This window comes from Pseudorasbora parva, chromosome 3, assembly GCF_024679245.1.
Source record: "Pseudorasbora parva isolate DD20220531a chromosome 3, ASM2467924v1, whole genome shotgun sequence".
NCBI classification, from domain to species: Eukaryota; Metazoa; Chordata; class Actinopteri; order Cypriniformes; family Gobionidae; genus Pseudorasbora; species Pseudorasbora parva.
Genome location: NC_090174.1, coordinates 42912776 through 42939346, shown reverse-complemented (window position 1 = coordinate 42939346; position 26571 = coordinate 42912776). Strand labels below are relative to the sequence as shown.

Here is a 26571-nt window from a genome sequence, read left to right as displayed (position 1 = left end):
AAGGAATCCTATGGGTGACGTCACGGACACTACGTCCATATTTTTTTACAGTCTATGGTCGTTGCCTGTTGATCACGTCTCCTGTGGTATGATTGGTTGAAGTACTCTCCAACTGCATACAGAGTTATTCAAATAATGCTCGCCTCTTGTCTGGGGATAGCCAGACAAACATTTTTCTGTAATTAATCGGGATTAATCACACCTAAAATAACATTTTTTAAATATATTTTTATGTTGTAATATTTTCACACTGAATCTCCAAAATAATGTAGAAACAACATAAAGACAGTATATTTTACATTTGTTTAATGGCATCTTTTTTGCAAAGCACTATGAATGAAGGCCAGTATCCCTGATAACAGTACTGATACTGATTTCTCTATTATATCTCAATTACTCTCAATTTTATTCACCATTTTATTGACCATTACCATTAATTATAGCCAATCAACATTTCAGTATAATTTAAACCTATTGATTTTAACATTTAAAAAGGCTTTAAAGGGTTAGTTCACCCAAAAATGATCTCATTAATTATCAAATGAACTACTCTTTGCATTCATTTAACACTTTAACTCATTTAAGTGTTTACAAGGATATTCGAAGAAATTTTGGCATCATTTTGTGTTTGTCTGTTCAAGTATGAAAGAAAACTCAATTCGGCACTGCCATGCGTATGTTTGATTCAAAAGTTCGGTTTCACATTTGCTGTTAACTAGTTTACTGTGAACATTACCATGTGGAGTAATGTGGCGTCTATATGGACACTTCAAAGACTTTGAGTTAATTTTTTGTGTCATATCACACTTGAATGGCACTTGAATGAATGATAGGTTGATTATATATACTGTAGCACAGCAAAAGGACGACAGAAAAAACTGATGCTGCGTTAATTGTGTTAAATATTTTTACAATGTGTAAATGTAGGACTTTTGTAGGACTCATGTAGAACTTTTACAATGTACAGTTACAATGAGTTACAATGAAAAACAAATGCATTTATTTTGACAGCGCTAATAATATAATTAATATTATATAATATAATTAATATAATATAATATAATATAATATAATATAATATAATATAATATAATATAATAATATATATTGTTTATGCATTTCCATCCAGTTTTAGACAGTAATAATTAGGGATTAAGTATTTTGTAATAATTCTAATTACAGATATCATATTTTAGACTTTCTTTATGTACATTATAAAATAATGTAATTCATCAGTGCTCCTTGATATCTTGCCATTGAAATATACCTCTCCTCAATAACCTTCCATTCTGTGAAATAAGAACCTGCATCTGTGTGTTTCTGAAGGGCCGGAGCATTTGAATCCTTTCAATAAGCAATCACATCAAAGCTGCTCACAATCATCAAAAAGACAGGGCTAACCCACCGCAGCACAAGCAAGCAAACAAAACAAATCAACTGAATGATTCTTACCTCACGCGGGGGCCATTGCGTAGCGGCTCTCGAATGGTGCGTCCGGGCAGCGTGCGACGGTTAGCCGTAGAATAATCAGGCTCTAGGTCATACGGCTCTTCGTCGTCTGGGCCGAGACTGCGGCGATCATCTTCCAGGCCGTAAGGTTCTGGTTGGAAACGCTCAGGCTGAGAACGATTGAGATCCACGGTGCTACTTCCCATAGGGACTTGAGGCTGGGCCACATGGCCATAGTCGTCCTTGCGGATGGGGAGAGTGTAACTGTTTTCTGGCCGGTATCCACCGGTGGGCATGTACGGGCGATAAGGCCTGTAGTTGACCCCGCGTGAGAGACTTCCGTAGTTTTCGGGCATGTCTCCGTAGCCATCGTGAAGGGCGTAATGGCGAAACTGACTGTCTGGAGTGTCATTGTAGGAGTCGCTGTAATTGTTGTAAGAGCGTGTGAGGGTGGAAGTGGCCTGGGGGGTGATGAAGCGCTCACCGTTCTTCATGTAGCGCCGATCAATGGAGTCGGTGTAGCTCCCCAGTGGAGATGAGCCCTCTGGAAGAGGAAGGCCGTCGGGACCCATTGGCACCTGTCGAACAGTCCGTGTCGTCACTGTCTTGACCATTTTAGTGACCTAAGATGATGCAAAAATGAAACAAAATCAGAAGCTCAAGTCATAATAATTCAAGTGAAGGTTTGTGCTTTTATGCAGATCTACAGTGAGCCATTCCCTGTCTTATATGCCTTATGCAAGACATATATGTGATATTAAGGCCATTCAAAATGCATCCATTATACCAGATTGCTGAAATCATAGCAGCCAAAACAACCACAGCCATTTATGAGTGAAATGCAGCACACTGACTTAGTGGTCTAACATCAGCAGGGAAGTGGGTGTCACACTGTGAGCTTGCTGAGTAGCTGTAAAATGACTAAAGATCTTTGCCAGTCCCTTAAAATGCTTTGTGTTCGTCAGTAATGAAACAGCTGGAACTGAAAATACAAGGACACATTTCAACAAACTTCTCAGCAGTTGTTACAAAAGTTTCTCATAATAAAGAAAACTTTACTATCAGTTAAGTTTTGTAGGAGCAACAATCTCTTTTTACTACTTAAATGAAAGACTAAGGCTGTCTTGCTATATAAACATTTCAAAGCTACATTATTGTGTCAACATGAAGTCTTCTCCAGTTAAAATACACACATTAAGATACATCACCCATGTTTGGGTATGAAAAGTTTGGGATAAGTGATGTATGTATAAATGATAAACATTTTCCCTAAATGAGGGACTCACTTATAAACACACCCCTTGATGAACCTTACAAAGGAAACCATTACCACATATGAAAGAGAGCAGCTATATGACAACACTAAAAAAAATCAATCAACACAAGAACTGCCACAAGACTACATGGGACCTAAATGGTGCTCTAGTTCTCTGTGTCTATCACTGGGCATTGATGTCTTTATGACTCGACTTCCCCTCTGAGTGTTAATCCAGTCCCTTATTCTACAAAATGTCTGCCTGTCAAGAGGATGGAGTGCTGCTGCTCCTGAAGGTTCAATGCTGATACAGAAACCAATTTGCTGCTCAGTGAATTCTGCAGAGCAATTAATTGGCTATTTTGTCCATGGCTGTAAATTCATCTTGGAAATTAATGAGCTTGATCAAAATTAATCGTCATTGAAGATGAACCATGACTGCTTGAATTTGTGTGAGAGCCCTTACAAGCCATATGACCAGTTGTCAGTGTGTAATATCTCAAGGGATATATCTACGTCTATAGAGGTCTGTAACCCTCTACCCTTCACCTTTAAATATTACAGGATAGGTTTTAACAATGAGATACACAGGTATTTTTTAGCTTTTTTTTTGGGGGGGGGGGGTGCTTTTCATTTTAACAAAATAAATAAGATAAATGCAGCCTTATGTCAATTTAATTGGGGGAAGTCATTTGAAGTCTTCTGAAGTGTTTGCAAGCATTTACACTCGATTGCAGTATCCAACTGTATTCATAAGGTGAATTACATATGCAGGTGTAATACTGACTGTCTGCACTCCCACTTCTTGTTGCCAGTGTTGCTACTCTGTTGCATTGGCAATTGTCTCTGTTGCTCATGTCGTCCCAAATCGGGGACTCAAACAAATCACTTTGAGTTGTGCTGGCTCTAAAAATCTGTGTCAGTGTGAACACCCCTTAACACACACACGCACACGTGAGGTTAACATAGTATGTTAAAACAGACACCAACACATGGTTGTGAGATGCAAAAAAACATGTTTAAACAATGATTTTTGAGCATTAAAGAAAGTGCGTTCTTCAAGATGACACACCTTACATGTTGTCCATCATCATTAAGAATTTGTAAAGAAAAATAAGCTATTTTTATAAGCCACACACGTACTCTAGAAGTGTATAATCTCTGAAGTAGAAATATAACATTTATTTTTAATGAATAAGTGACACATTGCTATAAAATTTTATTTAAAAAAATATACAACTACTTGTTCTTCTCCTGATTTTTTTTTTCTTGCTTAGAAAAGCATACATATTTGTTCATTGGAAAACATTTTACTGGGTACGCATAAATTTTTTTTTTTACTCTAAATACATATCATATGTATATATATAAATAATTCAATAAATATAATCAAATAATACACTATAAACTATAAATATATATATATATATATATATATATATATATATATATATATATATATATATATATATATATATATATATATATATATAAAATTAATTGCATGCAGAATTTCCTGTTGACTTTTAAAAGGTTATTGCAACTGAATGTGAAACAAAGCTAAATTGAGGCTTATATTTAGACTAAGCTTAACCACCAAGGCTACCGTTGGCCCTAATGAAAGGTGTCTATCTACAGCAGTGGCTGGGTTTACTAATGTTTTCCTGTTAAAAGGTGCATGCAGGCGTCATGGCCACATTTTACAGTTCTATAAGGGTTTTATGATCTCCCTGGTATTTAGTTTTACAGACCGCTGGCACACCAGCTGTGAGTTACAGACACAGTTAGTGAGATGAAGGACGGGAGGCAGAGACATGTCAACCAGGAGCGCTCTTTACTGGTTTTGTTTCAGATGGTGTTGGTGTAGATGGAGGAACAGGAGTAGACGGTTTGGACTGGGTCAGGATCACTGGCTGGAAGGTTCGTCGTGTGATGGTTTTAACCACTTTGGTCACCTACAGTGAATGTGTCAGTTCAGGAGGCATTAGTCAGAAAAGTAAACACGTTATAATGGAAATGTTAAGCCTTGTAAGAGTGAAAGGAAAACAGTTAAATGAAAGCCTGTTCAAAAAAAAAAAGTAGGACATTTCCCATGAAGCCTTGTTAATAGTCCAGAATAGTCCAAAACACAAACTGGGCCAGCGAATTAATTTTGATATGAATTATCTGGCTAAACAAGAAAACATGAGAACGCCTTTGAGACTAAATGTTTTTATTGTCTCATTTTGTCCTTCACAAAAGAGTAATTTCAGCATTTAATAGAATGTTCCTCTAGCTGGACGATTTCCAAGAGGAGAAAACACAAGCAGAGAAAGACGAATACGAGAGAAACACATTATTTTATCTTAGGCTTTCTACATGTAAACATTTTCTACATGTTTTTATTTTTTAAGAAACTAGAGGAATGCTCAATAATATTTAATTAATTGATCATATTTATTTAATATTCAATATTCTTTAATTACTTATTCTTAATCAATTATATTTTGGCTATACATTATATTATATACAATTGCAAGCCATCTTTGAGTCCAATTGTAATGTTTCTCTAATCTACTCCTGTAATCATTATCATTATAAAGTTGCTAACCATATTTATACAGTTATAGAAACCATAACAATATATATATATATATATATATATATATATATATATATATATATATATATATATATATATATATATATATATATATATATATATATATATATATATATATATAACATTTTTGCTATTCTAAAACAACCCAGCAAAGTACATTTTCACACCAATGGTGCACTCCAGCTGTAAAACCGTTTGGTCTCAACACATCATCATACTTATAAGAAAACTAATGTATTGCAAAGTAACAAAGCAGAATGTGGCACAAAAGCCTGTTTACTGGTGACATGCACATCAGCGGAAACTTTTTACGGTTTTATGTTGCGACTACCTAATTTAGTGACTACCGATCAAGTCATAGGATGTGATTATTTTTTTGATTATGTCGGCACAACCCTAATTTTTACATATTTCTAATAAATAAGTTCTGCAGTCGTAGTATTTCCTTGGGTATCTCTTAAGATCACCTGAATTCGTTCAGGCACATTACATAAGATGTTGTGCGCCATGTTTCTTTAGCAAGTACATTTATGCTGACTGTGAACGTTAGTTTCAAACACATCCAGGGTGTAACAGATCTCTTAGATTTTATCCTTGAACCCAGCCTCTTTATTTATTCTACACCCACAGCTCTTGGGCTGGATTTGATGTATTTAAGTGACTATAGGCTTGTCTCCACAACCCCCATATCAGCTGAAACACACTAACATGTGACAGAAGGACCCACACATCTGTGCAAACATTCACCTCACACACTGTGATGTTATTTGTGTTTCATAAGTTTGGCAGTGTGAGTGGTCTAATGGTGAGAAACAGTGCAGCAGTAACATCATTCTTCACCCTTCACTTCCTTCCACTATGTATCAACTGTCAGTTGTGGTACACTGTAGAACAGAACTGTGAGCATTGGTTAATGTGTGTGCATGCATATAGCTGTTTATTTTTTAATATGTGAAATGGGTTGTACTCTTCACATTATCCTTTTCTCCTAAGTGTACAAGACCTTTTGCAGAATGAGTAATATGTTTAGCATTTTTAAAAAGTAAGAGAGAGCATATGTTTTTTTTTGTGTAATTTGTACTGCCCTGAAGAACTGACATTGCCCATATTTAATTAATGTAAACAGAGGTAGCGGCAGATATTTTCTTCCATATTGTGATGTATATATGACTGAAATGGATAATCGAAAAAGAAAACAAAAGTAGGGCGAAAACTTGGTTCCATCTGTAATTGACTGGATGGAGGCAGATCGGAATGCGAGCATGCAACTGATTGAAAGGATTGAATGGGGTTTAAGCGCGCTAAATGATTGGAGATTATGACATTTTGATTTAAAAAAATGCAATAAAAAAATGAAACCTACATGGATGAACCAGTCGCAACAAAATGCATTTCATGTTGTTTTTTTTAAGTATAATGACCCTGAACCACAAAACCATGTTCAATGAAGATATTTTGTAAATGTTCTACTGTTAATAGATTAAAAATGATTATTATTAGTAATATGCATTGCTAAGGACTTCATTTGGATAACTTTAAAGGTGATTTTTTTATTATTTAGATTTTTTTTTGCATAGATTTTCAAATAGTTACTTCTAGGCCAAATATCGTTTTATCCTAAAAATACATGAATGGAAATGTTAAGCATGGTGGTTAAGCATTTTTAATTCAGCTTTCAGGTGATGTATAAATCTCAAATTCAAACGCCTTCTGACTGGTTTTGTGGTCCAGGATCACAAATAATGACTAAAATGACAAATCTTGTTAAAAAGTTTACATACTCTTGGTATGAATGAGTCCCTTAATTGTTCCATGTGGCAAACTGCATCTCAACACCGAGTTATAGCTTCAGCATGTTTACTCCCCCCTCAATTCAAATTCAAAAACAATGTTTATATGTACCAAAATAGAGGACACATTAGAGGACACATCTGTTTAGATCTCATGTATTCCAAAAAGTAACATTTACCATAGCAACGAGAAGCAGCAACGATAGGGAATGATGACATAATGCACCTACAATATGGAAAAACAGCTTTCTTTACTAAATTAAGTTAGTTAGTTTGGCATAACCACGGCTTTATCAGGGCAGTTTTCTAATTAATTTTTTTTTTTTTTGCATGTGATCCCTTAACATTTTTTAAAAATTATAAACATTTAGCCGAATCTGCAAGGGTATGTAAACCTACGAGCAGGTCTGTAGCAGTAAAGGGCGTTAAGAGGTGACCGCTCTGCCAATCGAAGCTTTATGCAGTGATTTCACATCAAAGCTGAGATGCTGTGCATTGCTGAGCTTCAATGGGCACAAATAATGGTGACTGACAAGAGGCGTGTGTGAGAAAGCTTATGTGAGAGAGATTTTAACTCACCTTCATATTAGTCACATTGTCCTTTTTCAAACAACAAAACAAAAGTAAAGGGGAATCAAGATTGTGTGGCTTACAAAAGTACAGCACAAATTGATGGATCTAAATAGAGCTATTGCTAATAATGTGTACTAAGTTCCCTGAATGCCTTCAACTTCCCAGGTTAGCCTATAAAGCAAAATGCTCTCTCAGGTTCATCTGAGCTGTGTTACTGTTAAAGAAGCGCTAGTCTTTTAATCCCTTTGTCTCATCACTAAAGAGCTGACTGGGTGAAAGAGCTGATTGGCTAAACCCTCTGACTACTGTAAACCACATCAACACCTCCCACTAATCTGGACAAAAGGTTTATACCAGTGTTGTTTTTAACTAAAACATGTTAATTGAAATAAAGCTGGAATAAAATAAATTGTATATAGTTAGATGAAAAACTTAAACTTACAAAAACTTGAAATGTTGCATTGTCAACTAGCTGAAAATAAGTTGAATTGAAGTAATAAAATGACTCAAACTGAAGAAAAATAATCTTAAAACTAATTTTATATATATAAAAATCGACAAAACATGACAAAAACTTACTACAATTAAAATGAAACTACAAAATACTAATACATGTTACTTCAAATTATTAATAAACAATATAATAGTATATAAATAATACTAAATGAACACTTTTCTATACAATTATTTATACAAAATACAGATTTTTTGCATATAAAAATGTCAACAACAACAGTTACTTCTTGTTTAAATAAAATGACTTCTTAAGTATGTAGTTAATCATAAAATAACTAACAGGTAGATTTTCGCCTTCAAGTGATGAAAATAAAATACAAATGTAAGTTGCTGTAAATAAACGTAGATGACGTAAGATGCTATAAGCATAGATGAGTATTTGCATAGCTAATAATAGCATAATAATAATGTAAACAAAGACATTTCTAAACCTTAAAAAATGTGTCAGCTGTAAGCAGGAATACCTTTGTCTCTGTGCGGCGTGTAGTTCCATCTTCTGAGGTAACCACAGAAACACGAGAGGTGGGTGTCCCGGGATCTTCCTCTATAGTTACAGTCTCCTCCACAACCTCCTGGGGCTCCTGCATCATGGCCAGTGATGTCTGGTTACTGGGGCTCTGCTCCTGTGGGACAAACATAGGGCAGTATTTTAAGGTCAAAGGTCACGGCTGTGAGAGAAAACCTTTTTACAGCTTTAAATAATGGATGAGGGAATAATTTCATCTGGTAATACTTTCTCTACATATAAGAAAGCAAATATGACTTACTAACTAACTTTAACCCTAACCCAAACGTTTTTAGTGATAGACTATTCTATTCTGTACTGTATATTCTCTAAAAATACACCCTGCAGTGAAAACAGAATTGTATTGAAAACACTGGCATGTTGAATCTTCAGGGTACAACATTAAAAGAAAAAGAAAAAATGCTTGAGAAAGAAGAAACAGAACCCCCTATTTGTAAATGAAAATATGAAGCAAATGTGGTTGACACAACTGTAAAAACCCCTACAAAATGACTACACTACAAAAATTGAGGGTACAATTTTTGTGTGTGTGTGTGTGTGTGTGTGTGTGTGTGTGTGTGTGTGTGTGTGTGTGTGTGTGTGTGTGTGTGTGTGTGTGTGTGTGTGTGTGTGTGTGTGTGTGTGTGTGTGTGTGTTTCTATCCCGGTGGGGCCATCAACCTGGATGCACACTGAATCTTGGGGAGTTGTCTCACTGTGTGGACCTAAATTGAGGTCCCCATGAGGAAACAAGATTACAAATCATACAGAATTATTTTTTTATTATTTTTATGTTAAAATTGCAGAAAGTTTTGTGTGATGGGTAGGTTTAGTGTGTGTGTGTGTGTGTGTGTAATCCCTACATTATGGGAACAAAATGTCCCCACAAAAATGGCAATATCCGAAATCCTTGTCCTTGTGGGGACATTTTTAGGTCCCCATGAGGAAAACATCTTATAAATCACACAGGAGGAGTTTTTTTTTTTGAGTGTGTGTGTGTGTGTGTGTGAGTTTGTGTGTGTGTGTGTGAGCAGCACAGGATGGCTGATGAGGGATGATGCCTGAGGTAGCCATTTGTTTTCCATCCATCTTTGAAGGCATTAACGAGCAGGCAGTTTTTCATTGATTAGCATAGCGGAAGGCTTCAAAGTCTGCGGCAGGCCAAATTGATCCGAAGGCCGTCTCGCTAATCATTGACTTCTAGCCTTTCATGTGTCAGTATCATTTCTCTGCGTTGGCAGCTCGAGCGGCTGCCTGTCCAACCTCAGATCTGCATTCTTCTAAGAGAAACTGAAGTCAAAAGAAACTTTTTCTTCCTTCTGGAGTAATTTGGTTTTAATTGTTCCATTAATTGGCCTAAGACAGAAGTGTCAGTATAAGTGAATTGATTGAAACCGATGATTGATGAGGATAAAAACATCTTATCTGAAGCTCCTCACTCCTAATAGCTGAGTGCCACATGGATTATGCAGGCGTACCACACAGAAACAAAGCTTTGATTAACTTTCTGACAGCCAAGAAGCAAGCTTGAGCAGAATCCAATATGAGAAAGTAATGAGAGACTTTTAAAGAGCCTATTAGCACCCCCGTGAAAGCAGAGATAAATATGCCTCTTTTCAACATGAATGTTTAAATGGTAATCACGGTATAACATGAGGAATGGACACTAAATGTGTCTGTTTCTAAATGGCATTATGTTAATAAGAACTGAATAGCTCCATATATGTTGGTTGCACCTCATGGTCATGTATTGTACGAATACTAAATAAAGAGCACAACATTTCTTTGTATTGAATAACAAAATCTATATTGAAATTTAGTTCTCAATTCATTAATATATTTTTTTAACTAATAAATTCTTTTAAAAAAAATCTTGTTTTTTAAAATCCATTAAAGGGATAATTGTCATAAATAAATCAATTCCAATGATGTTGAAGATAAACATGTAAAAAGTAAAGATAAATAAATATATAAAATAATCTATGATGTCTCTGGGGACATCATTGGTTGAATTCTTATAAAACATAGATCAAACCACCTAGAAGGTGTCTAAAAAAGGTCGTCCCATAAAACTATTTGCTCGAAGGAGGAGGATACTCTTGGGAGCAGCTTCAGAGAGGCCAACGATCACTTTGTAGAAGCTAAAGAGTTCAGAAGCTTAGAAGAACAGTGTTCAATGCAAATAGGAGTGAAAAGACGTTCAAGGGAAGTAAATTACTTCTCTATTGCATTCAATCTAAAAAGCACCAGCTGATACATCATTGTCCTGTTGTCCACTGAAAGTATATAGAGAACTGAGAATGTATCATGAATATAAATATATGCAATTTTGGTTTTGGTAGTCCACTTTAGACATTCTACTAACTATATGTAATTTTGCAACTACATGTCAACTGTCATTATAATATTTGTAGACAGTCTGATTAATATTTACTAAAACTTTATTTTGTTGGTCCCCCCAACAGATTTTCTTCTAACCCAAAGCCTAACACCTAACCATAACCTACCAGTCTACTGACAGTCTGCTAATACTCTAATGAGAGTTAGTTGACATATAGTTGCAAAGTTACTTATAGATAGTATAATGTTTAAAGTGGACTATCGAAATAAAGTGTAACCACATTTTTTTTCAATATATATACACATGTGAAATTTAATGACATCCCATCCTTAATCCGTAAGGTTTAATATCGAGTTGGCCACCCTTAGCTATAACCGCTTCAACTCTTCTGGGAAGGCTTTCCACAAGGTTTAGTGTATTCATGGTAATTTTTGACCATTCTTCTAGAAGTGCATTTGTGAGGTCAGGCACTGATGTTGGACGAGGAGGCATTGCTCGCAGTCTCCGCTCTAATTCATCCCAAAGGTGTTCTGTCGGGCTGAGGTCAGGACTCAGTGCAGGACAGTCAAGTTCCCTCACACCAAACTCGCTCATATATGTCTTTATGGCCCTTGCTTTGTGCACTGGTGCGCAGTCATGTTGGAACAGGAAGGGGCCACCCCCAAACTGTTCCCACAAAATTGGGAGCATGAAATTGTACAAAATGTCTTGGTATTCTGAATAAATTAAGTGTTCCTTTCACTGGAACTAAGACTCGTCCATTATATTGCCAGACAGAGAAGCGTGATTCGTCACTCCAGAGAACACATCTCCACTACTAGTCAGTGGCGGTGTGCTTTACACCAATGCTAAACAGTTGCTTGGCCATGGAAAACTCTCTACACTCTAATCTAAAGGCCACACAAAGTTTTAAGGTCTGTAGCTATTGACTGCTGAAAGTTAATATTTAGTAGTGGAATATTTAGTAGTGAGGAATTTCTTTTTTAAAAGACACATTCTCTGAAATTAACTATTGGCACCTTATGCCGTTTTGTTTTTAAATTTAACTTGTTTTGAGGATGTTCGGATATTTTTGCTGGAAAACAAATCCACATGCTGATTTTAAATGTTTTTATTTAAAAATGTAACCCCCACCTGACAGACATTTTTTTGTTCTCACATCTGAATCAGCATGATCAGCACAGTACTGTCACTTAAACAAATCAAATAAACACAAACTGTCACTTAGAGAAATATACAGAAGCAAAATTATATCTGTGGGAGAGCCGGAGCCAGATCTAGTTTATTTACAGTATAAAAATAAACACCTGACCATGACATCAATACCTTTTAGGATACACACAGGATGCAAAATGTTCCCATGCAGTCATCCATGAAGTTTATTTTCCCAGTGGAAAACTACCTTAAAATGATGGGGCATAAAACCATAAAAAAAACCTACAGCACTGATGAGCGCTCATTTTTGTGCAAAATAAAAAAAGCTTCCTCAGTCAGCCGGACAGAGATATAGCCAAAAGGCATGCTCAGGATTTGGCCACCAACCTGTGCATCATACAGGGGTGTCTTTATCATGGATGATCCGCATCACAAGGGGGAAATCTGCTGCCATAGATAGCAGCTTTGCCTTTATGACAACTATTACACAGGTGAACTCCTGAACCCAGCATCGCGTTTGTGTGTTTATGTGAGTGCACTTGCATACAGCATGTCTCACAGAGAGAGGAGTTTCTGGGCAACCCTACGGGCTTCAGAAAATGAGCCCCTTTTTAAGGCGTTCTATTTTTAGAATGAAAGGAACACCAACAATTCCTTTCATCCAGACAAAGACAGACTGACAATAGTTATAAACATTTGGGGAATGTCTAAATACATTAACCAAAGGCTTCTTTACATTTCTTTTTAAGGTATACATGCAGTAAATGGTTTAACACGGAAGTCTCTGAGCATTAAGAACAGATCAAAAGCTGTGGGAGAGTCAGGTGTTCCTTAGCAACATGGACTTTGTTAAGAAAACAAGAGAAAAAAAATAAGACCACAGTTCACCAAGAGTTTCTGTACATTAGAAACGCAAAGGCCTTTTCATGAGTGTTGTATCAGGTTTCAAAACCTCTTGTGTTGAATTTGCACATAATTAAGGGTTTGGTAATTGCACAGCATGGTGGTTTCTTAGGAATATCAAGGTTTCAATTTCATCCTTTTTCCATGCAAGGAGGGACGTTGAGGTGTGTGGGATAAACATCAGTCTTCCACAATGGCAAATTGAGACAGAGCTGGAGAAGATAAGGTGAGCCAGAGCAAATAGAGCAGATAGGCAAATGAGAAAAACGATTGGCAATTAAAAAGCTTCTGAGTAGCGGAGATACTTCACTATCAGGCCTGTCCCTGGATCCACACTAGATAAAAAGACCACCCGTCTGTAAAGCTGAGAGAGCAACATTTGTGCTCTCCACATTTCACACATCAAACACAACCAACCATCTAAAGCCTTTCTAATTTTGCTCTAAGGGTGTATTTATTTAATCTTTGACACAATCTAGATATGGAAAGTGGAATTAATCTATAAGTAATACCCAAATAGCATACAACATTTGCAAAATATGTGTACTATACAACAGATTTTACAGTGTGGAATAACCCCACAATGATGTAAATTCAAATTAACATTTCCATTAAAGGGGGGGTGAAATGCTGTTTCATGCATACTGAGCTTTTTACACTGTTAAAGACTTGGATTCCCATCCTAAACATAGACAAAGTTTCAAAAACTAATGTTGGACGTTTGATGGAGTATTTCTGTGTCAAAAATACTCCTTCCGGTTTCTCACAAGTTTCGGAGAGTTTTTTTCGAGTATGAGTCGCTTGACGTCGATAGAGCGGAAGGTCCTTGTATTGGCCGTACGGGCTCTTCTTCCGGTAGAGTGCGCGCTCGCGTGACTAGAGCGAGAGAGGAAATGCACACCCATAAACACTCGCTCAGCTGCAGATCCACTCGTCCGTGCAACACTTAGGTCGTTATAGTCCGCGTCACGCTCCACTTTATTCCTATGGATGACATCAAGCGACTTCAACGCTTCAGCACAGCATTCCAGGACGGCAGCGCTGCATTTGAACCGATTTGAACGCAGAAATGACGGGAAGCTTCACAACATTGCTTAAGTTGCGTCGCAAAGTGGATCTCCACGGTCACTGCTGTCACAGGACTTCACCAAATCATACCAAAAAGTGTGTTTTTGACGGAGCGGCCCCAGCGATAAAGGTTCGGTCCTGCTTTGGAAGCAGCCGGTGAGTAAAACTGCTTCAAATGTCTATGCTTTTGGCTATCGTCGCGTGAGTAAACATCAGTAAGCGACACGATTGCGTGCTTCGTCATTCAAATGCGCTAACGTTACACCATTCTATGTATAACGTTACACTAGTCTGACGTGCAAAACCGTTTTGCTTGCTACTGCTAAGGTTTAGTCGCATACAATAGTCCATAAACCGAATCATGTCCTCATAAACTGCGAGTAAACACACACAAATGTTGACAGGACAGAGACGGATGTCCTGCTGTTGTTGCTTCTCCTGTTCAATTTGTTTCAGCCTCCGAATCGGATTCTAGATCATATCTGTATTAGCTGAATCTGATCGATAGCCATGGGTTTCTCCATGCTTGAGGACATCGCCGCTTTGTGCGCACTCGTCATTCTTTAGCTCCGCCCACACGATACGCCTCCAGCCGCTCGTTTTTTTTCTGGAAAGACTCGGTACAGCCTATATTTCTTTTATAAATATAATAAAACTAAAGACTTTTCGGAGATATGAAGAATGCAATACTACTCTATAGGTACTCAAGATTGACATGAGGTTGACTGAAACTGAGTGTTTACATGAGACGTTATCGAAACCGATCTGGGGTTTACATGTGCTGACTTTCAATCGCAATCATCACGGAGCAGTTTGTCTGCCGCATCAGAAATGTTAGCGCAGTCCTCTCCAGCAGCTGGAATGTGTTCACGGATGGCATAGCAACTTGACCACAAGGACGTTGTTGAAAAGAAAGCTATTTATTTGTAATAATTACTTTAGAAAAAAATAAATTCTTCTTTCAGGCGCAGTTGAAGTAAAAAGTGCCTAGGACAAGCGCTGTCAAGATGGAAGATGTAGCCAGGCTATGTCTGTGTCATTATGCCAACATTATCATAACATATAAAAAAGTGACAGCCCTATTCGACAGACCGCCATTCGCCAGCTTCTGTGTTAACTAGTAGCACGCAAGTGCAACTTGGCCGTCATTATGTTAAGCCCCACCCACCGACTCTATACACGATGTGATTGGCCTACCAGAGTTTGTTTTTTACAGCTCAGATGTGTATTGAGAGTTGCTAGACGATACTCGCGGCAGATTAGATTTGCTCCCGCTATGGTGTGTCTTTCTAGGCTAGGATCAGATCAATTTTTACACAAAATTTTATATAAACAAATTTCCCCAGATACCGAAACATGTAACCATGTAACCTGCAACATGTAACCAACAAAGTGAGGTCATATGACAATAATGCCGAACACAACTGTTTAAAACTAGTAAAATAATGACCATCAACTATGACTGCCCAAAATCTGTAGATTTGATTTGACTTTTGGCAACTGGTGTTGATGCATCAAGGCTGCAAATCAGGGGAAATATTAGGGCAAAAGTTGTGTTTTGTAATCCAGCCTTTAGATTAATTTGTCTCCAATTAATCTTTCCTATTTAACTACTGTTTAACTAACTATTTAAAGTCCTCATAAAATCAAAATTAAATAAAAATTTACTTTCTTAGCACATATTACTGGTCTTAGGGTAAATACTTAATCCGTGCAAGTTAATACACAGAAAAAAATTGTTTGTCGTGGTTTTCTTTAATTAAAATCGGAGCTGTAACTTCTGGTCTGGAAACGGCATTGCTTCTCAGATGACGGCAGTTTGACGGCTTAGGTTTGAAAATGCGTAACCACTCCCCTCCAGCTGTTAGTCTGCTATGAGCGAGAGATGGAAAGGAGGAGCGCTGAAGTCAAACCCTGCCCTCATTTAATAATCTGTTTCACTTGGAAATACGTCACAGCACTGAAGAAAACTCACTTGCTACTTCCGGTTCACTGGGACTTTTAAAAAATAGTAGGTTTTATACAATGTATACTGTGCAGTTTCCAGTCAGTAACAAGCTAGCATTTCATTCCACCACTACTCTGAATGAAAAATGTCTCGGATTTTCTTTAGATTCATTTGGGTCCGATTAATAGCTTCATAAACGTTTGCGGAGTGAACAAAACATCATCAACTAGCTTAATATCACTCCAGAGAAGGTCTGCAAGATACAGACAAGATTAGTTTTCGCACTTCCATTTTGTTCATTACACTTGCCATGCATCACCTGGGCTGTAGCCTCACCGTCAGTAATGCATCGTCCTCTGGCTAACAGGATTTCAGTCAGACCTCACAGCAGCAATCATTGGTAAGATCTTACACAATTAATCCATTTGCCAAGAGCGTTTGTATAACCTTGGGTCATAAGAGTTTCCCATCAACTTGCTTCTTTTTCCGCATCCATCTTCATGACCAAGAGTCACACCCGCTATGCCGGAATGTGACAGCAAGTGGGAATTAGCTTTCATTTCACTTCGCTGTACTTGTGGAAAATTGAGCAAATAAATCAGACAATTTAAAAAACAAATAACTGAAGAGAGATCACACAGATCTCCTCCGTATGACTGCCTGGGGAGGTTGAGTGGAAGTAAAATGGATGGAGGGTAATTGGATGGAGGGGACACAATCAGTGATGAGAAAGAAGCTGAAGACTTCAGTCTGACTCACAAGCCAAAGGCCCAAACCAACAGACAGACACGTCCCAATGGGGCGAAATGATGCGGGAAGAGTGGAAGTGAGGGGTCGGGTTGAACATTCCACAGAGAGTTGCGGAGAACGGATCGTCAAACGCATTTAGAGGCGACGGCTAGCAGATAAGCTTAACTAAAAAAGGGATGGAAGGACGAGGGATGAAAGAAAAAAGGCGAGGAATAGAGGCTAGCAGGCTGTAATGGCTCTGCTAATCTCTTTGTCCTCCTGAGTGATCCAGTGCCAAATCTCCATCCTCTCATCGTCTACGAACACGGGGGCCTCATTTTAAAAATTCCTCACTCATTGGCCGCATCCATTTCTCTAACAACAGTTTTGAGAAGCCATTCTCTTTCTCCACTGGCACCCTTGGTCAACCCTTTTGTTCTTTTGTTCCAGATTCCCAGGTCTAAACAAAAAGAAAAAAAGAAAATGGCAAATCTCAACAAACCTCAAAGGAAAACCTCTCTCTCTCTCTCTGAAAAAATATAAAATAAAGTATTTACTCAGTGAAGCACAACTTTTCGTCTAGCACAAGCTTTCAAGCTTTGTTTGCATAATTAATAAAAATACATGATCTATGTTATTCCATTAACCCCCCAACCAGTCTTGTTCGATGAAAAATATTTTTCCGATGGTAATTTTGAACATCTGGAAAGAATTAGTCACGTATCCAAGTTACACCCTTCTGAAAGATTTCTGGCATGCCGTGGCTTTGCAGCGGGGCTTGAAAAAGCACACAGTTGCCCGCACTCTCACACTTTCACTCATATAATTCAGCTTACGGTCAGCGCTCCCTTTCTGGAATGCAACTCTGACAATACAGCCAGAGTGTTGTCAACACAGCCAGAGTATCACTCCTTGTCCTATAAAACTAGGAATACAAAAAAGGCTGTCCAAAAAAAAAAAGAAGAAAAAAAGAAAAGAAAAAGAACCTAAACCCTTCTGATTGTACAATAAAAAAACAGGAGTTTACAATTAGTGAAACCTGTTGAAAAAAAAAAAAAACAAGATAATCAAAATCATAAATAATAATTAGTTATTATTTAGTTATCAAGTAATGGTATGCTATATGGTGTTAAGCAAATCGTCGTAAATAAAATAAAATTTAACAAAAATCATTTATTAATTAAAAATTGATTCATTTTATTATAATGAATAAACAAATAAATAAATATGTAGAATTTAGGTGAAACAGATAATCAAATTAGCACTTCAAATTAGCAGACTAATCAGTAAACGTATGCTAAGATAGCAGGATATGTTGGTATGCTAATTTAATCAAATAATGGTATGAAAAGCAGGTTTAAATAAAAACAAAACTGACAAAAAAACAAAGACAAATGTATAATTGAGCATTATAGTTACTGTAATATAATATGCTGTGACCAGGTTTCACAAACAGGGCTTAGACTAAGCCAAGATTAGTCCATAGTTCAACTAGAGCATTTAAGTAGCTTTTTAAATAAAAAATAAAAAAAATGTTTTAATTGTTTTTATAAATCTGTAAACCTTAGTGCGTAAGCAAAATTTAGAGTTTGTGCGTACATACACTTTTAGGATACAATCTATGGAAAGTTTTATTAAAGAGACCCCATATGTTTCCAAACGTTATAATGGCAGTGAACGGAGCCAACGAGTTTGAAGCTCGAAAAAGTGCATCTATTCAATAGAGGAATTTTTTTATCCGAATAGAGAAGTTTTTGCCCTGCTAGATATCTAATAGCCTAACAATTTTTTAATTTAAAAATATATATATATATATTTTTTCAATATATTAAAAATATATTTTTATTACATTTCCGATTTGTAAAGACTGGGCAAGGCTGGGCATCAAACCCAACATCCCCCTTTCCAAGTCCATAGGTTGTTTTAAAAGTTAAAATGTATCAGAAATTTGTAGAATTAAGTCCAAAGATAAACAACATAATACAGTAAAGACAGTATCCTAATTATTAAAATATATAAATAAATAAATAGTTCACTTTTCTGGACTTACTACAACAAAATAAATTCTGATCACAAAAAAAAAAAAAAAAACAGTAAAATCTGTTGGGACAAACAAACTAAATTAATTAATTTGTAGGAGTTAGGTTCATAAATGATTCAACTTCTAACCTACAGCATCAGTTTGCAATTGAAGTGGGATCAAATCTTGCATGTGGGAGTTGTTTGTTTTACTAGACGATGTGAAAAAGAGGGAGTAATGCACAGGAGCGCTCCATGAAATGGGTGAAGCAACTTCAGGCTATTGCTATTGGGGTTTTGGAGGCCCATATGGACGTACATCAACAAAGGCACACACCACAAATACTGTTTTCTGGCTGCGAGTCAGCAATGCGGTCTGTTCTCTCCAGGGAGAAGCACTGGGAACCTTTGCCAAGAGATTGGTTCATGCAGGGTCTCCGGGCTGCGGCCATGGGCAGGGCAGGAAAGACATGTGTTTGACTTCCCCCTGTCACTGCTCTGGCTCCCGTTGTCCTGTTTGCTGCTTCTGCCACTGAAGGTCCAGCTGTTAACAGATCAAATATCAGGCCTGGGGACCAGCCTACCTCAGAAGCACAACACTGAAATACAGTCACAAAGAAGGCTGGATAGTGGCGGTGGGCCGTCATGGACATTTTAACAGCCCGGGATGAGTGATTGCCCCATTCTCACTTTCTGTCTATCACGCCCTTATCTGGCGAAGCCACTCAGAAGTGATTAAATCAGCGATGGACTTTATGATTACTTGTGTGTGTGAGCAAGCGGTCACAAAGTCACACCAGAGAACGAGCTGCCTCTCTAACACATGATTCAGGAAAAGGAAGGGCCTGCTGTCATGGAAACCCTTGTTGTTTTACAGCATGGCTTATTTTGTGCAGTAAGATAAAGGCTGTGAAATATATCCAGTGACTTAAGGTGCAGTGCATGAGAGACGTACACGCAGAGCTCTGGGCTCAATGCAATCTATCCTTCTTTGCCTCAACCTGTTTAAGGTGGTTGTATTCTTCACGGTTCTATATTTATGACGCAAAGCCTTATGCATCCCATACATACATTTATAACAAATAGCCATTGTGAACTGGTGTTGTAGTCATCCATCTCATAGCAAAAACATTACTTACGCACGTCAAGAGCCTCTCAGCACCTGAACTATACTTCACAAATGCTAAAAGCGATGGGCATTTCATGGCCCATTGACTAATCCATTGCAGTGCTGTTCCGTGTATGCATGCAGTGCACGGCTGAAGCGTTCAGGAACAACGTCTGGGAGCTTGATCAACCATCTGCAGGTTACGGCGTCACGGAGACGGCCCTGTGAAATTGAGGAGTGGTCGAATGATCCATTAGAAACCCAGCCGGTCCTGTATGTGCCTCTGAAATGGTGTGGCTATTCATACCTCATGTGAAAGGCCCATCTGTAAGCAATATTCTCTCAGGATCCATATGAGCCCTAAAAGCACGAGGTACATGAAGAAACTGGATCTGATCCTTGGGGTTTTGGAGGCAACGGAGGGGAAAGGCTCTACAGCATCAGCTATTGTTTCTTGTACATTTGGATGCAAGGCATTCTAGGGATCTTTCAGCATACAAATCAGCGTATTTATTAAACACTGATTACACTGAAATAAAATTGATGAATATAACTGCTTTAAATTCAAAATATCTTGCTCTTATATATATTATATATATATATAACATTTATATCACCAAGGTTTATATATATATATATATATATACATATATAACATTTATATCACCAAGGCTAAAATAAAATAGTGAAGGATTATTATAACTTTAAATAACGTTTCTAATATATTTTAAAATGTAATTTAATCATGTGATGGTAAAGCTGAATTTTCAGCAGCCATTACTTCAGTGTCACATGATGCTTCATTATATATATATAGTGCCTTGCGAAAATATCCGGCCCCCTTGAACTTTGCGACCTTTTGCCACATTTCAGGCTTCAAACATAATGATTTGAAACTGTAATTTTTTGTGAAGAATCAACAACAAGTGGGACACAATCATGAAGTGGAACGAAATTTATTGGATATTTCAAACTTTTTGAACAAATCAAAAACTGAAAAATTGGGCGTGCAAAATTATTCGGCCCCCTTAAGTTAATACTTTGTAAGTATTATATAATACTTTGTATAATATAATATAAAAAAGTATTTTAAGTTAATACTTTGTTGTATTATATTATATATAATACTTTGTAGTATATATATATATATATATATATATATATATATATATATATATATATATATATATATATATATATATATATATATAATACTTTGTAGTATATATATATATACAAACACACACACACACATTTGCTTGGAGTAAATTTATCGTAAGGACATTTGTAACCAAACAATGATTGTAAGAACATGACTTTTTTCCCTCAATGAACTGTGCATCTTTTAAAGGTAACAACCTTCTAAATTCGTACTGTGTCTACAAACTCATGCACATGTAGCAAACAGAGTGAGTTATGTAGTGCCCATCAAATAGAGACAAAACGTGAGAAGACAGGCAAAAAGCAATGGAACAAGTTGCAAAGAGATACAGAGAGAGAATAAAAGAGAAAGAGAGTGATACTGGGGCATCATTAGTTCTAATGTATTCCAGCCCACTGCCATTCAATTTCAGCAGCCCACTACGAAGGTGTGTTTGATTAGCGGCAGATTGGATTTTGATTTTTGGAATATTGCCTCCTAATTGCCTGTTTAGATTTCTAATCATAGATTAATGGCACACAACAAAAGAGCTTGTGGATAATAAACCAATAGCTGAAGCGTAGCTAATTCATTCCCCCTACTCCACTATGGAGAAAGACTGCTCTTTCATTACGCAAAAACAAAGGGCATTATTGTGCGTGACTTGCTTTTATAACAATAAACGAGTCTCTGACAACTACCGCGCAAACCGTGACCTGTTAAACATGCTTTTTATGAAAGTATCATTGAATCTAGTTTCATCATAAATTATCGTTTCAGCCGCAGCACACAGAAGTTACAGAAAACAACTACCAAATACTTCTGTAACAAGCCGGAGATGTAGCAAAGAGACTCCCGAGGCAACAATTGTCTCTGTAAAAACAAAAATAAAAATCTATAAAAGAACCTGAGGAAAGACCAGTTATGCTGGTATAATTGTGCAATCTCTAAATATCTCACGGAACTCTGAAGCGTCTCCTATCATCCAAGTCAAGTAGTGTTTATAAGCATTAAAATAAAAACCTACATATGGACGAGAAAACGGTGAAATACCAAATATAAGAATGGTAACATATAGCATTTCTTATTTTACAGGTTTATAATTTAATTGTGTGATTAGAAATAAAAATGCTGTCTGTGTGAAGAAGCAGCACTATGTTCTGCATAGAACATCACAGCATTGTGGACTTATATTTTATTCAGAAAATGCAAAAATGTAAATACTTTTGCTAAACTTGTTGTGTGGTCAACTTAAGCTGATTTGAATTATTTTTAGCAACAGAATAGATATTATCTATTGCTCTAGTCTAGATGGAGAAGTAGATCTCCAGGAGATATCACAGCTGCCCACAGCCAGCCGGATATCAAACCCTCATTAATGCAGGAAGGAAGAGGCAGTACTGAGAGAAATGGCTTGTTTTTGTTAGTGTATCTGTGTGCATTCATGTTTGTCTCATGTCCAGAGATATCCAGCATGCTCCATCTAATTACAGCTGGATTCCTGGAAGTGTGACCCATGAGCGCAACCATACAGCTGCCAAAACCATTTAGTTTCACTTCAACACCTCTCCCTTCATCAGCCAAGTAACATGAAAACATCCAACATCTGATTCTCCTTTTTTTTAATGACCAAATCCTAGCTTTTGAAGATGTAACACTTAGGAATAAACTATTACTGAAATGTCATCACCACTAAACCAAAAGAGTTTGAAATATGATTAATTTAAAGTTTGGGTTCGGTAAGATTGTTTTCTTCTAAATCAATAGAAGCTTTTATTGCTTTTATTCAGCAATTGCACATTAAAGAAAAGTGATAGTAAAGACTTTTCTTTGTCAAAATCAATGCTGTTCTTTTGAACTTTCTAACTTTCTATTCATCAAAGAATCCTGAAAAATATTTATCACAGTTTCCACAAAAATATTAAGCAAGCAGCACAACTGTTTTCAACATTGGTAATAAAACATAGGGTTTTTTTGAGCACCAAATCAGCATATTAGAATTATATATTTTAACAATAATTATATACAATTGTAATTTCCAAATATCAATAAAACATGCAGCCATGGGGGCTCATTTAAAAAACTTAGCATAGATTTCATCCAAAAAGTGTACGAACGCACAAAAGCTAGATTTTACATTTAAAAAAACTGATTTATAAACCCATGTGTACTCCAGAACCTGATCACAGTCAGCAGAAGATTGTGCGTACGTGCATCTCCACCCTGTTTCCTCCCCAAAATCCCAAAATATGGAGCTTATAATGCCTAGTTTTACTATGCATAACCTCATTGCATATCATTTCCATGCATATTCCCATCCACGTGACAACATGTTTAACACTGTGAAAGGTACAAGTCATTTAAAAATATTAGATACGGATGTCATTTGTGATTTGAGATACATATAAATGCCATTTGTGCCTTACACAGTACATTGCTGAAAATCATCCAATATTCTTGTTACATTTTAAAATCAATATAGGCTATTAAAATATCCATACAAACTAAACTGTATAAAATACTTCTCAGATAATTCGTTTAGAATAAAGTTTATCAATTCATTTCCACGGGTCAAATTGTATTTTAATTCAAAATATGTAGTTCATTTTAAACAATTCAAATAAAATAAAATTCACAAGATTTTTCTGGTAATGTGAACATATAGGATGTTAAGGCTATTTTTTATGTAATACTTATTTACTGCAGTGTAAATATATTGTCTGTAGCGTGTCCCTGACAAAGTATTTTAAAAAGGAAACATGCAAATCTTGAAAGTGCAAAGATGTATAGTTCAAATACAGTGGTATTTTTCATAATTTTGTGAAGATAATGAACCGGATTATCTGGATTATTCGACCACTGAATCCAGCAGTGTCTGTAATATCGAAGTAAGTGTGCATCACTGATCATCTTTCTCACGAAAACATACACTCACCTAAAGGATTATTAGGAACACTTGTTCAATTTCTCATTCATGCAATTATCTAATCAACCAATCACATGGCAGTTGTTTCAATGCATTTAGGGGTGTGGTCCTGGTCAAGACAATCTCATGAACTCCAAACTGAATGTACCACTCATCTCCACTACAAATAGGAAAAAGAGGCTACACTTTGCACAAAATTGACCAAAATTGGACAGTTAAAAAATGGATGAGTCTCGATTTCTGTTGGGACATTCAACAGAAATGGTAGAGTCAGAATTGTCAGAATGGATCCATCATGCCCTGTTACCACTGTGCAGGCTGCTGCTGGTGGTGTAATGGTGTGGGGGATGTTTTCTTGGCACACTTTAGGCCCCTTAGTGCCAACTGGGCATTTTTTAAATGCCAGGGCCTACCTGAGCATTGTTTCTGACCATGTCCATCCCTTTATGACCACCATGTACTAAGGGTGTGACGGTTAGTATATAACCATGAGAACGACGGTTATAGTTAAACACTGTCATTAGAACTCTATAACCGCCAAAACAGTGTTATTAAAATATTTTTTACAAACATTAAAAAAAAGATGCACTCCGGGGGGAAATTGTATCAGCTGACGAGGGAAACGGAGGCGGAGTTAGTGGTGCTTCGGGAGAGATCTGTGTACAACCCCCTACCAAGAAGAGAAATCTTAGAGATCATCGTCTCCTTAATAAATGGAGGTCTGAAATCTCTGCCCCTTTACCGATCAGAGCGCGCGCTGACACAGACTTAACCCGCTATCTCCAAGAACAACCCGCGCTAAAAAAAACTAACTTCAACTGCGCCTGACATTAGAATTAATTTTTTCTGAGATGATTATTACACTTTACAACAAATAAATAGCTTTTTTAAAACCGTATAAGTCCTGGTGGCTGTTGAGAGTTGCTGTGGCATCCGTAAACAAATTCCAGCTGTTGGAGATGACAGTGTCGATATCTGATGCGGTAGACAAACTGAAAGCTGTGATGATTGTATAGTATCACTTCATATCGATTAAGTTGATAACCTGCTGTTTCAAACATTAAGTTAAAAATGTATTTTTCCATACAGGCTGTGGCCTGTGTCCTGTTTATGACTGTCAGACTGTTAATGCATTTTTTATTCAAACTAAGTTGTCCTATAACAGACAAACATACTTTGGGATGTGGTGGAATGGGAGCTTCGTGCCCTGGATGGGCATCCCACAAATCTCCATCAACTGCAAGATGCTATCCTATCAATATGGACCAACATTTCTAAAGAATGCTTTTAGCACCTTGTTGAATCAATGTCACATAGAATTAAGTTCTGAAGGCAAAAGGAGGTCAAACACAGTATTAGTATGGTGTTCCTAATAATCCTTTAGGTGAGTGCATTTTGTCATAACAAAATTTAGTTTAAAGAGGAATTATTGGAATTAGCCTGTATTTAATCCTTGCTGTCATTAAAACAGCGTGTCACAGGGAAAAATGATCAAAAGTAGCATATCCACATCTAAATTCATATATTTTTTGTTTAAATTCTAAATAAATGTATGTACCTTCAGTGCATATCAGCATTAATGAAACATTTAATTAATTAATAAATGTTTAAAATTGTTAATTTCTTTCTAAAAGAGTTCAAACGCATGGGTCAGAGTTTGCATGGAGGTGCGAAAAAGTTGGTTTTTATCAAATCACAACTTATACGTTGGAAGAGGCGTATGCCTCTTTTAGAGCCTGTTTTGTGCGTACGCAATGGTTATAAATGAGGACCCTGGGGAGCATAAGAGGGGGAAAAACTCAAACTTTTGAAGGGTAGTGTAAATTCAAGTTTTGGTGTAAACACAGAATAGCAAGGAGCATTGTATCAGTCCAGGAAGGAAATTCTAAGAAGCATTCAAGGCTTTCAGTCCTAACTGCCTGGAATTCAGCTCCACCCCTGCTGAAGAGGAAGTCAGTTAATCTCAGTGTAATGAGAGTGTAAATTATAAACAATATGACTCACTATAGGATAGACACAACAAACATTTGAACAGCTTTGATGAACTACCGCTATAGAATTGCACATCTACGTTCATTCTGAAATGTGATGACTAATTCAGGAAGGTGGTTAGAGAGTTTAGTCATTAGTAATTTATCTGTCTGACATGTCTTTTTTTAAATAGTGAATGAGGTAAGAGCAGGCTGGCAGATTTGCAAGACGTTTTTGGCAGAATTAAAAGACTGCTGCATCATTACGTTCCACAATGCCCTGACTGAACGAAGTTAAACTGAGGGACTAAATACATCTTGGTGCACTTTAAAATGTAATTTAATCCTTTGATGATCTTTTGAACAAAAAGATCAAAGTGCACATTTGGTGTGAAACACATCATCATCATCAATTTTTATATTATCACCTGAGCAGCAAATTATTTTTGTGGAAACTATATATATTTTTGGGAATATTTGATGAATAAAAAAGTTCAAAAGGATGACATTTATTTAAAGTAGCTTTTTGTAACAATATACATATGTTACAGTCACTTTTGATCTATATAATGCA

The 26571-nt window shown here is 36.7% G+C and overlaps 1 protein-coding gene and 1 long non-coding RNA gene across 16 annotated transcripts in view; one reads left to right on the top strand and one right to left on the bottom strand.

Annotated features, from left to right (window-relative positions):
• Positions 1 to 26571, bottom strand: part of arvcfb (ARVCF delta catenin family member b) — a 280305-nt gene that overhangs the window by 93205 nt on the left and 160529 nt on the right. For 9 of the 15 annotated variants that reach the window (XM_067438967.1, XM_067438968.1, XM_067438969.1 and 6 more), the window contains 4 exons: positions 8650 to 8808; positions 7676 to 7696; positions 4543 to 4659; positions 1453 to 2072 (listed from right to left, as the gene is read on the bottom strand). In XM_067438967.1, the coding sequence (XP_067295068.1) occupies positions 1453 to 2072; positions 4543 to 4659; positions 7676 to 7696; positions 8650 to 8808 (917 nt within the window). The remainder of the gene's footprint in view (positions 1 to 1452; positions 2073 to 4542; positions 4660 to 7675; positions 7697 to 8649; positions 8809 to 26571) is intronic. The other 6 variants (XM_067438976.1, XM_067438977.1, XM_067438978.1 and 3 more) reach the window with 2 other exon arrangements.
• LOC137071204 (uncharacterized) overlaps positions 1 to 26571 on the top strand; it is a 186880-nt gene that overhangs the window by 128870 nt on the left and 31439 nt on the right. The gene's annotated exons all lie outside the window — the stretch shown is intronic.